Source organism: Falco naumanni, chromosome 1, assembly GCF_017639655.2.
Source record: "Falco naumanni isolate bFalNau1 chromosome 1, bFalNau1.pat, whole genome shotgun sequence".
Classification (NCBI taxonomy): Eukaryota; Metazoa; Chordata; class Aves; order Falconiformes; family Falconidae; genus Falco; species Falco naumanni.
The window spans coordinates 112,034,127-112,048,369 of record NC_054054.1 but is presented as its reverse complement, the minus strand read 5'-3'; the positions used below and the strand labels follow the sequence as shown (position 1 = coordinate 112,048,369).

At 39.5% G+C, this 14,243-nt stretch overlaps 1 protein-coding gene across 3 annotated transcripts in view; it reads left to right on the top strand.

Moving 5' to 3' along the window:
• The window catches only part of NOS2 (nitric oxide synthase 2), a 37,720-nt gene that overhangs the window by 22,127 nt on the left and 1,350 nt on the right, over positions 1-14,243 (top strand). For all 3 annotated transcript variants that reach the window (XM_040578509.1, XM_040578500.1, XM_040578514.1), the window contains 21 exons: positions 1,318-1,480; positions 1,924-2,015; positions 2,412-2,553; positions 2,973-3,112; positions 3,682-3,856; positions 4,624-4,725; positions 5,068-5,262; positions 5,603-5,685; positions 6,008-6,152; positions 6,408-6,512; positions 6,670-6,719; positions 6,814-6,988; positions 7,433-7,565; positions 7,977-8,055; positions 8,955-9,133; positions 9,778-9,941; positions 10,653-10,863; positions 11,175-11,262; positions 11,704-11,825; positions 12,947-13,095; positions 13,924-14,118. In XM_040578509.1, the coding sequence (XP_040434443.1) occupies positions 1,318-1,480; positions 1,924-2,015; positions 2,412-2,553; positions 2,973-3,112; positions 3,682-3,856; positions 4,624-4,725; positions 5,068-5,262; positions 5,603-5,685; positions 6,008-6,152; positions 6,408-6,512; positions 6,670-6,719; positions 6,814-6,988; positions 7,433-7,565; positions 7,977-8,055; positions 8,955-9,133; positions 9,778-9,941; positions 10,653-10,863; positions 11,175-11,262; positions 11,704-11,825; positions 12,947-13,095; positions 13,924-14,118 (2,887 nt within the window). The remainder of the gene's footprint in view (positions 1-1,317; positions 1,481-1,923; positions 2,016-2,411; positions 2,554-2,972; positions 3,113-3,681; positions 3,857-4,623; positions 4,726-5,067; positions 5,263-5,602; positions 5,686-6,007; positions 6,153-6,407; positions 6,513-6,669; positions 6,720-6,813; positions 6,989-7,432; positions 7,566-7,976; positions 8,056-8,954; positions 9,134-9,777; positions 9,942-10,652; positions 10,864-11,174; positions 11,263-11,703; positions 11,826-12,946; positions 13,096-13,923; positions 14,119-14,243) is intronic.

Genomic DNA, 14,243 nt, shown 5'->3' with positions numbered 1-14,243 from the left:
CATCCCATTATAAAACATTATCAAACTTTCAGAGGGACTCAGCCACATAATGGCTACTTCTTTAGACACTTTGAACACTTCTACAAAGCTTTCTTCCTTCTGAATCCTTCTGAAAGTCCCAGTCTTACATGCAGGCTGTATTCACTTGCCAGTGTATTACATTTGCACATCTCTGTTTCTGCTCGTCGCTATTTGATCACGTTGATTTACACTATCTTACATGCTTGCCCTTGATCTTTCATCTTGTTGAAAATGTGAAAACTCTCGGACAGTGCAGGCTATTTTCATTCTGTCTGTAGGCCAACAAAACAATTTTTGTCTGTGCTCTGATAAATATTTCTTAATGTTTTGACTTCATTCTCTGTTATCAAAGTGAAGAATTCTAGAGTTGGTTTTCCTGACAAAGGAATTGCTCAGCGCTTCCTTTCAGGAATGAAAAGCCTACTTGCTTTGCCCAGAAAAGCTGTGTCTCTGTGAAAATAATAGCACTTTGAGAGGACATTCACTATAATCCTACACTTAGGCTGAAGCTAGCCTGTTCTCTACTTTTCATTTGCTTGTGATTTGACAAACTAATCTAGAAAATCCAAATGTAAACTGAAAAATTACACAGAAATGTTCGTGTTCAAACCATGTATGTCAGGTTGGGAAAAGATGGTGTCACTACTTACATTTCTGATGTGTTAATTTCTTCATTAGGCTAGTAAGCTCTGTAATTAGCACTCAGTAAAGACAGTTCCTAAATTCTGAAGCCAGCAAAAACTCTCCTCAGCAGTCCTCAGAATCCTATGTACTTAACTCATCCCTTTACCTAGAATACACCCTGCTTTTTGATAAAAATCTTGGAGCCTAGAGTGCTGGACCAGGTAACAGCTATATTTCAGGGACAAAAGTGCAGTGCAGTGGAGGGAAGGTGGGGAACAGATGATGGTAACTTCTCACATCTGAAGCACAGCGGAACTGCTGACTTTGTGAGGCAATAGATATTTTCATAAAGGATAGGGTATTTTATGTTGAGTTACGTCCACAGAGTATAGATTTGTAACAGGAACAGCTTTCTTACTGTTTACTTGCCATATCAACCTATGTAGATACTGATCCTCTCCATGGAAATTTACTGTACTTGCATTCTGGCAGATAAAATGAGCAATGTAAGTAGAAGTCTTGCCATGCAAAAGAATGCTCAAAAGCTTTATGGCTTCAGCAATGCCTGTGCTGTTCTTGACCCAGAATATAAGGAGAATGTCTGCAGTTTAAATCAATTCTAAGTAATGAAATTCTCATTGTTTCTTTTCATGGCTGTTTCCTGTTCAAAAGGCCAAAAAAAGAAGAACACCTGGTCCGACTGGAAGCAGTGACCAAGGAGATAGAAACAACAGGAACCTACCATCTGACAAAGGATGAACTGATCTTTGCTGCCAAACAGGCCTGGAGGAATGCACCTAGGTGTATTGGGAGAATCCAGTGGTCCAATCTACAGGTAACCTATGAGTCTAGACATTATGGACCAAATAGTGATCTGCTGCAAATCAGAAGAATGTCCTTTACTTTGGTAAAGTATGCCAATTGCTTCAACTGAGGACTACTCCCTCGTGTACCTATCATAAGATCAGCATTTTTTGTGTGCGGCTCTGTGCTTCATAGTTGAATAAAAACCTGTGTAGGAGTGCTAGCATAGGAACCACCTGTGTCATGGAACCAGATGCATGTCTTTGTCCTTGGAGAATTGTTACGTATAAAAATGATGCATAAAGGAACAACAAAAAAAGAACCTTTCCTAGTGGAGTTACAATTAAATTGAGAGATACTGATTTTTTGTTTCGCTTTTTCCTTAATCTTTGCTTTCCTTAAATGCATAAAGAAAGGATCTTGCACTACTGTTTCAAAATCAGTTTTTTCTTTATGTTTCTTTTGGAAACATAGGTATTTGATGCACGTGATTGTAAAACAGCAAAAGAAATGTTTGAGCATATCTGTCGTCATATTCAGTACGCCACAAATAATGGAAATATAAGGTAAACCTCTTTAATTTTAAACAACAAAAAAACCCATCCAGATCTGGATTCAAAACTCTACGTAAGACCTGAAATGGTCTATCTAAATATTTTGACAACTTGTCTCTGCTCTTAATTCTCCTGGTATTTATATGTTCCTTTCATGTGTACCATCAACCGTTTTGAAATTTTATAACATGCATGGCTGATGTTGCAAAATCTTTTGTAATTCCTGGGGAAAAGAGATTATTTGAAGATTCAGGAGGGTGGATAAAGAAGATGAATTATTTTATTTCTACTGATGTTTATTTTATAAATATAAAATAATTGCTGTTGCTAACAATTTATGTCTTAATAATTAGAATGTGTTTAATGTGCTGCTGTGGTGTAATGGGATTTGATTGTCTCTCTGGGCAGATCAGCCATTACTATCTTCCCCCAGAGGACTGATGGGAAACACGATTTTCGTATTTGGAACAGCCAGCTCATCCGATATGCTGGATATCAAATGCCAGATGGGTCTATCATAGGAGACCCTGCCAGTGTGGAGTTCACACAGGTACAGTTCTAAATACAGAATCACAACTGCTTTCCATCTTGCCCAACCCATCTGTCTGTCTCTCTCTTCTTTTTTTTTTCCTTAAATTTTTATGCAGATTGGGAGGGAGGTGTGGTGCTAAGGAGTGAATGAGATGCTCTGCCCCACAGGTTCCAGGTGAAGGTGGGAGCAGTAATTTCTTACAATCTTGACATAAAAATACTCCCCTCCATCTCAGAACAGGGCAAGCTAATGCTCCCCTTAAGTCAGGGACACAATCAGTACCCGAACAACATGTCTCAACATCATTTGAATAGGAAAGATAACCCTTATCACTGAGAATTTACCTCAGCAGGTTTTAGAGGGCTAACATTCTTTTGTCTTCAAATCCAGAGAGGGGGAAACCTAAAAAGCCCAAAATACACTTTCTTTGTTTACAGTTGTGCGTTGAGCTTGGGTGGAAGCCGAAATATGGCTGCTTTGATGTAGTTCCACTCATTCTCCAAGCAAACGGCCAAGACCCAGAAATATTTGAGATCCCGCCAGAAATTGTGCTCGAAGTGCCAATGGAGCATCCAAAGTAAGCACACAAGATTTAGATAGTTGTATTTTTGCTCCTGCCTCACCTTGGCAGGTTATAATGCCTGCGCCTGTGGCAGTCATTTTATGGGTTCTTTGTTAGGATGAAATTATGGAAAATTGTCCTGAAAGATAAAATGCCTGTTAGAACAATGAAATGAGATTTAAATTAAGGAAGCCAATAGTAGTTTTATTGGAAATCTTTTTTTCCTGATCTACATTCCAGTCATGTTCAGAAATTTTAAAACGATCATTTCTTGTGCCAGTGTAATACATGAGTGAAATATGGCTGCAGTCATAACAAAATGTTTATTGCTTTTCTGTGGGGCTTTTTTCTTCATGTTTGCTTTGGGACTGGCCTGCAGATTGCAGAACTCTGTGAGGCTGTTCTGCAATTTCTTTAGCAGGCAATTCCCAGTTACCATATTGTAAGCGGGAACTGCTATGAGCTTTTGCAGACCCTGCTTCATGGGTCATTTCTCCTAGAGTTAGTACTCTTTAGCTTACTGGACTTTTCTGGTTATTGCCTGAAAGTAAATGAAGTAATAAATCAAAATGTTTGTTTACCAGGTTTGAATGGTTTAAGGAGTTAGATCTGAAGTGGTATGCACTGCCTGCTGTTGCCAACATGCTTCTTGAGGTGGGAGGCCTGGAGTTTACTGGGTGTCCTTTCAATGGCTGGTACATGGGGACAGAGATAGGAGTGCGAGACTTCTGTGATGTACAGCGATATAATATCCTAAAGGTAATCTTCTAAAGTAAAGTGTGTTCTGCAAAGGGAATGAACCTGATGGGTAAAGCGCTTTTGGAAAAAAGACGTTATCAGTCTTTGCTGGGATGGGTGTTGTATTTACATCACACTTAACACTTCAGTGCTAATCTAACGCAATATCCTGACTATTGTGGGACATCTTGAATTTCTCTCAAGGTTATGGCTGCCAGTTTGTATGACTGTTTTTACAGTGTTCTGAGAGTATCTGTTCCAAGTAGCTGGATAGGATGGTAAAACTGCAACTGTAAAAACCCATAAAATAGAAAATGGTGTCCAAATGTAATTCTTCCCCAATTTTACCCTAAGTCCTGCTGATTCAGGACTTTTGGTCTCTGTACGTTTCTCAGAGGTATATTTATTTCAGTTCCAGTTTGCTGTTGACAAGGCAATGGAGTCCTGGTGGTTAGCTGCAGGTCTTGGGCACCTCACCAGTACAAATTAATAATGATGACTTATAAGCAGATACTGGCACTTTTAAAACCCTTTAGTCTAGGAGAGAACCACTCCCTGTTTTACCAAACTGGAATAGATAGCCTCAAGAACCAGAACACCATAATTCAAGTTCACTTCTGATCTCAAATGTTTATACTGACATCGCTTTTCCCAACATAAGACTGCCTATTCCCCTTTCTGCAACAGTTCTTCCTGCAAATTAAAGTGATGAGGTGGAGAAATCATGATGTCTAAGTCCCCACATAGTAAACTTGCTTTTTCCTTTTCTCTCTCTTTTTCACATGTAGGAGGTAGGGAGAAGAATGGGACTGGAAACAAACAAACTTTCATCGTTATGGAAAGACCGAGCTGTTGTAGAGATAAATGTGGCTGTGCTTTATAGCTTCCAAGTAAGTCAATGGATGTGGTTTCTGGAGAGACACTGAATATTTTGTGTCTCTTTACTTTCACTTATAGCAGCTTTATACAAGTATAGCGCCGATAGACCAATGCTCAATTGAGGTTATCAATGTGATTCCAATAGAGTTATTCTTGATTTACATTTGGACGTAGGAGTCCTTAATCAAAGATCCACCTCAATCTGTATCTGTATAATAGTTGCTGATATTTCCCAGCACTAAATAAAGTCCTTGAAATATTAACCAAAGCAAAAGGATTACTTCAGCTACATCAGGAAGAAGAGCAGAATGGGATTTTTTTAATGTATGTCTGTCTTTTTGCAATTATTCTAGAAACAAAATGTGACTATCATGGACCACCACTCAGCTGCTGAGTCCTTCATGAAATACATGCAGAATGAGTACCGTGTGCGAGGAGGCTGCCCGGCTGACTGGGTGTGGATTGTGCCTCCCATGTCAGGGAGCATAACTCCTGTGTTCCACCAGGAGATGTTGAACTATGTCCTCACTCCCTTCTATTACTACCAGGTACACATTAGTAAAAAAAATATTATTCTAGTAGACTTCAGAAGTACAGATGATAACATGGGACCTGAAGACGTATGAATGAAAAGCCCTGGTTAATGGCAGTTCACTAGAGAGATTCATAAATAGCAGGCAATATCTATTGTACTGCGGAAGGTTCTGTTAGTTCTGGTGAATTCTCAAGTTGAAAGTAAAATGCAATTTAATGCTACAGAGACTGATCCCATATTTGTACACGGTGGCTTGTATATACAGATTCTGTTTAATATGGCTGTTTTAAAGATAGACAAATTGTGTATTTATTTTACATTTCTTACCTGAAGCTTAACTTTTTTTTTTAAAGGTGGATGCATGGAAAACGCATGTCTGGCATGATGAGACCCGGAGACCAAAGAAAAAAGAAATAAAATTTAGCATCTTGGCAAAGTAAGTGATTCAAATAAGAGTCTTCATGCTTTTGTCCAACTATTCTATTCTTGTGATGTTTCTGTTCCACTTTTTTGGGATTTTCTGAATTATTTATTACAGTAGGGACCACTTGAATTGTTTGAATCATAGACTTACCTGACCAGTTATTTAATAGTTATATCTAAGATTCTTATTCAGGGCTATCTGTAGTGTATTGCTTCTGAACTATCTTCCAAAGAAGAACCATGCTCAAGATCAGTCTTTCCTAGCTTGTCTGTGAATCAATCTGAATTACTGTGTAGCTATATTAAAGATTGTATGCGATTGTTTTTTTCCCTAGGGCTGTACTTTTTGCATCTTCACTCATGCGACAAACAATGGCAACCAGGTCCAAGGTCACTGTAATCTATGCAACAGAGACTGGGAAATCTGAAACACTAGCAAACAATCTTTGCAGCTTGTTCAACTGTGCCTTCAACACTAAGGTAAGAAAGTATAAATCATCCATGCTAAATGACGAAAGAAGTTTGGCTAGCTTCCTCAGCTGCTGCAAGCTTTTTCATTCTCTAAACCAATATTTTGAACGTTCAGTAAATACCAATTGGACTAGAACTTTGATTTTGTATTCATTTAGCATAATGCCTTGTAAATTTGGTCAACAGTCATCTGACAATCACAGAGATATCTAGTGCTAGTTCTTATGTCCACTAGCAATTTATCACAAGCTTTATACCTTCCAGATTCTGTGCATGGATGAGTACAACATTTGTGACCTGGAAAAAGAAACACTTCTCTTAGTGGTTACTAGCACTTTTGGAAATGGAGATTCTCCAAATAATGGAAAGGTAATATTAACCTCAGAAGTACATATGATGCTCAACTCTGAGATCAAAGACAACCCCTTCATTTGGCTCATGTACTTGACTAAGATATGGATCAGGGTCTCGTTTCTGTTTTAAATCAGTGTTTTTCTGACCTTAATTATTTCATGAATTTTTACAGACATTCAAGAACTCCTTGCTCACCCTGAAATTTCTGAGAGGAAAAATTAGGTAAAAATATTTTTTGTTTGGTTTGCAGGTGATTGAGTCCTTTTGCATTTCATTTAGCAGAACATAGTGATCTTGTTTTTATCGCTTTCTGCAGATATGCTGTGTTTGGTTTGGGGTCCAGCATGTATCCAGAATTCTGTGCTTTTGCTCATGCCATTGACCAAAAACTGGCCCAGCTAGGGGCTTCTCAGCTCACTCCAATAGGTGAGGGAGATGAACTCAACGGGCAAGAAGCAGCCTTTCGCGCATGGGCAGTCAGCGCGTTCAAGGTGACTATATAAAGAGTTAGCTCATATGTTGGTTTCTTCATTCATTCATTTTATTTCAGTATTCACTAGCATCCCATAAAAATGGGGGGAAATGAAAGAAGAAAAACTTCTAGATTTATATCTGAATTTGGAATTCCTCTTTTCTACTGTTTGCCTAAGTTGAAGAGGGAACTAGACCCCTTTTCTATTATTTATTAATATTCACATAAAGTTCCATGAAACCTTTTGGATAATGGAATGCTTAGTATGAACAAGGGTGGTAGCATAAAACATCAGGATTTTTTGAAGCAGATCACTGAACTCACTGTAAGCCCTGCAATATCACTGAACTCAACAGAATCAATAAAAAAGTAACAATCTGTGAAATTGATATCTCCTCATTAGAATTATGACAGTGATAATTTTTTTTTATTATGAATAGCCTTAATTTTTTCTTTTTCCTAGACTGCCTGTGACATTTTTAACATCTGTGGGAAAAACAGTATTCAGTTGCCTGAGATATATACCTCTGATGAAAGCTGGGATCCTAAGAATTACAGGATAGTCCATGACTCTCAGACCATGGACTTGGCTAAAGGTATTACATCCCACCTCCTACTTCCTCTGTCTGTTTTGCTTCAGACGGGTCTGAACAGTAACGGTTTTCTAGAAGCAGTATTGGTCCTGCTAGATCATAGAATGCATATAATAAAGTACAGTGTTCAGAGGAAAAAAAGATCTTGGTTTACATTGTATAAATTATATTTTCCAGCACAGTAACATCAGACCACCAGAACTAGCACACATTTTGACAGCCCCAGAAGAACAAAAGCTGAGATGAGCTACTTTCAGTCAGGGAGGGCATGCATATAGGACACATAACTGACTAAATGTATCTCATATTCTAGGGCGAGCATGGTTCAGTTCTTTTCTGCATGTTATATTTGAAGGCATTTTAAACAAACCTAATCACAAAATTACCATGAGTCATGTCCTCTTTTCTTGACAGCACTTGCAAACATTCATGCCAAGGTTATAATTCCCATGAAGCTGAAATTCAGACAGAATCTTCAAAGTTTAAAGTCCAGGTACGATACCTCATTCTTTTGAATATTGTAATACTACAGTTTACTAAAATCTTAAACATCTGAAATGCCTGGTTATAAACATCTTCTCCCTGCAGATATTAAGAAATATATATGAATTTTGTACCATCGTTAGAAGTAGTAAATCATTATCACAAGACCACAAGAAAGTGTACAGTCTTAGCTCTGGTCTAGCTAGGGTCTAACTTCCCAGTAGAGTCTCTAGGAGCGCAGGGAATAAAAACCTCTGTGACACAGCCCTTTGATACCTACTAAATGTGGAAGGTCAGGTGTATGATCTCTCTCTCTTGCTTGGTATGCTACATGCCCGGCAAATGTTTACTTCGTTTAGTGGAAAAATTGCCCCTTAGCAGAAAAAAAAAAGGAAAAGGTATAGTGCAAAAAGCTGTTGTACTGCAAAACAAGTTGAGACAAGACAATACACAAAGAAATACTAAAGGGTAATCAGTGCTAACATCTGTCTTAGAATTAGCATCTGTGAATAGCTCTTCAACATCCTCTGGTAGGTCTTCTTCATCCCTGTTCTAAATACAGTCATCCTATGGGAAGTCCTCTGAGCTGGTTTAAGATGTTGAGTATTCAGTCTTCAGCAGAGCTGCACTTCTTTTCATTGGCTGATTACAGGCATGTTTGTTCTATACTGGACAGATCAAGTAGCACTTCAGCGTCTTGTTTTGATACAAGTACTTCACATGTCTGGGCTGTTATTTGTTTAAGTCTCCATGAAGTACTAAGCTGGTCTGATAATTTGGTAATGAACATAAGTAAGCCCTTGCCAACTGTCACTTCAGATTTATACCTTTTCTGCGCAATTCAAGGGAAATCCTGTTGACGTAACCAAGATCTGTCTGATCCTTTCTTTTTTTTTTTTCTATATCCAGTCGTGTTACCATTCTAGTTAAGCTTTCCTGTGAGACTAATCAGGACATGCACTACCTGCCTGGAGATCATATCGGGATTTTCCCAGGCAACCAGCCAGAATTAGTCCATGGCCTCATTGCCCATGTCAAGGATGCCCCTCCAGCTGATCAGACTATCAGACTTGAAACCTGCACTGGTGGTAAGTTGGTTCTCGTTAGGTAAAATAACAGAGGATGTCTGACAGATTTCTCTAAAATTCCTGAGAATTTTCATAGATGAATTTGATTCTATTATCCTTTTCTTAAGTTTTAATAGGGTTTTGTTGATGCTTTTAGTTATTCTTACAATTCTTAATTCTGATTTTGCATACTCGCAGTCCGTGATAACTTCACCAGTGTTCAGAGTTGTCCTAGCTTTGACAGTATATGTAATTCAGTTGCTGAATTGGCCATTGACTGCAAATAAATTAATCAACAGTTTGCTTATAGTTGCTACATATCAGAGTCCTAAAATAGATTTACATGTCATGACCATCTTTTCCATCTTAGTAGGAATAATCAGCTAAATCACAGGATTCTAACACACAGGAAGATTATTTCCTCGAGTGAAAGTCTTTACATCTTAAAGTGGTATTTTTTTATCATAAAGTTCTCTGCACAAGATCCTCCCCTTACAAAAAGTTTGAAACCTCACATTAACCTCTTTTCAGAAGGGCCCTGTGGTCTAGACCTGCTGCAACCTAGTCTGAAGTCATATTTTGAAGGACACTGAGTTTTGCAAAGCTCTACAGCTGTCAAATCCCATGGGAATTGCCATGTGTTCTTTTATTCACCTCATTTCCAGGTGGCTACTGGACAAGTGACAAAAAGATTCCCGCCTGCACACTCCTGGAGGCTTTGACATACTTGCTCGATATCACTACTCCACCCTCTCAACAACTGCTAAAAAAACTTGCCCAGCTGGTAACAGCGGAAGAAGACAAACAGAGACTGGAAGTTTTATGTCAGGTAAATATTAGGACTAGATTTATGTTAGAATACTGTATACCGCACCATCTGATGCCCTTTTACTTTGTAGCAGAAGCCTAAGAAATTTTTGTAGTGATGGTCCTTGCTTTTTGTTCCTCTGATACGCATTCTGTGTACTTGTAAACCCAACTACAGTGAGAGAAAGGGTGGTCCTGTGGCTTAGCTTGGGTGTGGGAATCAAGAGATTTTTTCAGATCTGGTATTTCCTCTGTGACTCTGGGTGGGTCTTCTGGCCTGCCTGTTTTGCCAGCCTCATGGTGGTTTCTGGTGATACACCATTAAAAGACCTTTGCAGTTTGCAGGTGGAGGGGTTGGAGGGGACCTGGTAGATATTTTTGTCAGAGAATTTGGTACTGTGAGAGTAAGCGGGATGGTACTTTAAGTAACCGTTTACTCATAGGTGTGCTAAATGCTTGCAAGAAACAGATTCTATTTCTGTTTCTACGTCCTCACTGAGAGAGCTGGTATCTGAGAAAATTACAGTGGGTATTCTGTACTTCTGTTTTCAAAAATCAAACAATTTCTTAGGAAACCCCGGTATGGGTCTGGGCAAAGTTTTGAGAATTCTCTGTTGATTGCCTGCATATTTAATTGAATGGATAGCAGGAATCTTATTTATAAGTGACATTGCAAATATCCCTGAACTCCGCATGACCTGGTAACATTGTGGTGGTGACCTTTGGCTTTTAGAGCACAGAAGAATACAATAAATGGAAGTTTTACAACAGCCCGAACATCCTGGAGGTCCTGGAGGAGTTTCCTTCTGCTGAGGTCTCAACAGCTTTCTTACTGACTCAGCTGCCATTTCTGAAACCCAGGTACTATTCCGTCAGTTCCTCCTGTGACATGACAGCCAGAGAGATTCATCTGACAGTTGCAGTCGTAAACTACAGGACGAGAGGTAATGGATTGTTGTTTTAATTTCTCTCTTAAATGATATTTAGGCTGCATTGTGGTTCAGAAAAAGACCCCTGTGTCTGCCATCTGGCATGAAGCATATCTATAACAAAAAGGTTGTATTGTGATACATGCAGGGTAGTGTACTGCAGTGCTAATTTGCTAAAATCCTGCATCATCATCAGTGTATCCTTTTTTTATAAATCATTACTAGATATATACTCAAAACCAATAATTTTAAATATAAACAGCACTGTTTTAAAAAATGAAGAGCTCTTAAATACTGACAGAGATGTTTTCCTTTGCTCTGATTAGATGGACAAGGGCCTTTGCACCATGGAGTCTGCAGCACGTGGCTGAATACAATAGCTCTCAATGAAATAGTGCCATGCTTTATACGCAGGTGAGTATATGACAGAGCAAAAAGAAAAGAAAAAAACCCAGAAAACAGCAGGTCTTAGTTCAGCTTCTTCAGTGTTTTTATTCATTGTTTGCAAATGATTTTCAAGTGACTGGTGACAGCAAGTGGGAATATTTGTTTGAGAAGAGAAGGAACTCCCTGTCTCCCAGAGATGAGATCCTTTACTACATCTTATGTTGAGTAAAATCATAAATCATTAGAAAATTCTGAAAGAATTCTATTCATATGACACCATCTCCCCTCTCAGCATATCCGCTATGGAGCAAATAAAGCTAAGGAAACAAGAGGCAACTGTCACCAGGTTAAGCCCCATTACTCTTTTGAAATCGGTGACTTACACTGTGCTGCTCAAAAGGATTCAGGAAACTGACACTGAGATGTCAGTCAAACTAAGTACCTAATTAACATATTTTTGCATTTTAGTGCTAATGAATTCCGGCTCCCAGAGGAGCCAACCAAGCCATGCATTCTGATCGGTCCCGGAACAGGAATTGCTCCTTTCAGAAGTTTCTGGCTGCAGCGTCTCCATGACTTGGAAAAGAAAGGTATTTATGGGGATTGCTCCAAAAGGGAGGCCATAACTCATCTGGCAGCAGAAGGCATCCCTGCTCCTCCAAACAAGACCTCTGCAGAGGGAGACACCAAGAAACATTAGCCAAGTAAACACCATAGAGATTTGTCATCCCAAGACCGATTGACACTGCACTGAAACAACTAATCCATCCCCCTTGAAACCGTTCTGGTGGTCTTGGGGTATTTGATCACTTGGAGGGAGCAGCCTATGTATCCTTGTAAATACTGTATGTTCAGCAACTGCCCCAGGTGCTCACACAAGGGGCCACAGTATGAAGAGGAAACACTTTGGCCTGCTGGTGTCGGCCTGTTTGGGGAACCTGCTCCAACAGGTGGTTCCACATAGTTCTCCGAGGACTTGGGCAGATTTGATTCTACTGCAAGACCCTAAAATTAGAAGTTGTCACACATAGACACACACACTGTCCTTCTCAGGTGCTCAGTGAGAAAGGCTAATTATAAAATCATAGAATACCAGGTTGGAAGGGACCTCAAAGATCATGTGGTCCAACCTTTCTTGGCCAAAGCATGGTCTAGACAAGACGGCCCAGCACCCTGTCCAGCTGAATATTAAAAAGTGTCCAGTGTTGGGGAATCCACCACTTCCCTGGGGAGGTTATTCCAATGGCTGATTGTTCTCAATGTGAAAAATTGTCTCTTTGTGTCTAATCAGAATCTCCCCAGGAGTAACTTGTACCCATTACCCCTCATCTTTTCCATGTGACTCTTTGTAAAAGGGGAGTCTCTGTCTTCTCAGTAGCCACCCTTGAAGTACTGGGTCTTGAAAGTACTTGAAGTAGGTCTCCCCTAAACCTTCTTTTCTCAAGGCTGAGCAAACCCAGTTCTCTTAGCCTTTCCTCAAGCATCAGTCTTCCCAGTCCTTTGGTTATCTTTGTGGCCCTTCTCTGGGCCCTCTCCAGCCTGTCCACATCTTTTTTATCTAGCAGGGACCAAAACTGAGCGCAGCATTCCAGCTGTGAAAGAGACAGCTGTGCGCAGCTCGTTACTGTGGCAACAGGGCCCTCTATGGGAATAGCCATCAGATAATAGGCCTTACCAGGAAATACAAAAAACTTTCCAATGTTGGTTTCAGGGATCAAAGGTGGTGACATGACATTATTGTTTGGCTGCCGGCAGCCAGACATGGATCACATCTACAAAGAAGAAACTGATGAGATGAAGAGGAAGGGAGTCCTGAAAGAAGTCTATACAGCTTACTCCAGACAACCTGGCCAACCTAAGGTAAGGCTAGTTCCTTTGTTCTTTAAGGGTTGGCTCCTTCCACAATAGTCCCTGGAGTTAAGACTGAGGCTCTGCTTAACAATTCTTTAAAAGAAATGTTTTTCTTTTATTCTTTTCTATATAATAAAATACTAATAATTAAATAAAGAAAATTTTTTTTAAAATCATTTAAAATGCTACATTTTGCTTCAGTACATTCTGGACAAGTGACAAAAGGCCTCACTCCCTCAAAATAAGGGAGAATCTCACTGTGCACTTCAGTACAAGCAAGCTATATATATATAACCCCCTCACTGCCATATAGAGAGGCACTTAAAGTGCAAACAGCCTGTGAAACTGTAAGTTGGAACATTTGCAGGAATCTTAAATTACAAGATTTGATTAACCCATGAGTTAGAAATTATTTGGCTCTGGCCATTTGTCACTGTTTTAATGTGACACAGTGACCTGTGACACAGTGACCTGACCCTGGAAATTAATTTTGCTTAGATTAAATCTTGATTGGAGAAAACAACAGCACTTAAGCTATCCTTTTTTTAGCTATCCTACTCTCCTGGCAAGTTAGGAGACTTTGGCAGTTGTAAGTGGTTCTAAAAAAGAAGAGTCTTAGTCTCTCTAGTTTAATCAGGAGACAGGCCTAGCCACCAAATCTGGGGCTTGTTAAGACAGTGTCAAGACATTTTTCTTCTTTGCTGTGGTGCAACACACAGCTGAAATAGCTAGGGCATTTAGAACCTTCCTGTGTAGACCCACATTGAATTTAGAAAAGTCAATAGCCAAAGCAGCATTTGAGAAACCTTGTTTAATGATCCTTTTTCTGTTTCTAAGGTCTATGTTCAAGACATCCTTCAAAGCAAGTTGGAGACCAAAGTGTGCAACCTCTTGCATAAGGAGGAAGGGCATCTGTATGTCTGTGGGGATGTACACATGGCCAAGGATGTTGCTCAGACTTTGAAAGGGCTGCTAGCAAAATACCTGAATCTTAATGAGCAACAGGCAGAGGAGTACTTCTTCCAGCTAAAGGTATGTGATGATACACAAGGCATTCTTTCCAGTCAGACAGTGTTCCAGGATGGGTTACAGAAGTCTTCAAAGTCACACTCAAGATCTTGCAGGCTGCCATGAGCTTCTCTTCAGCAGAATATATA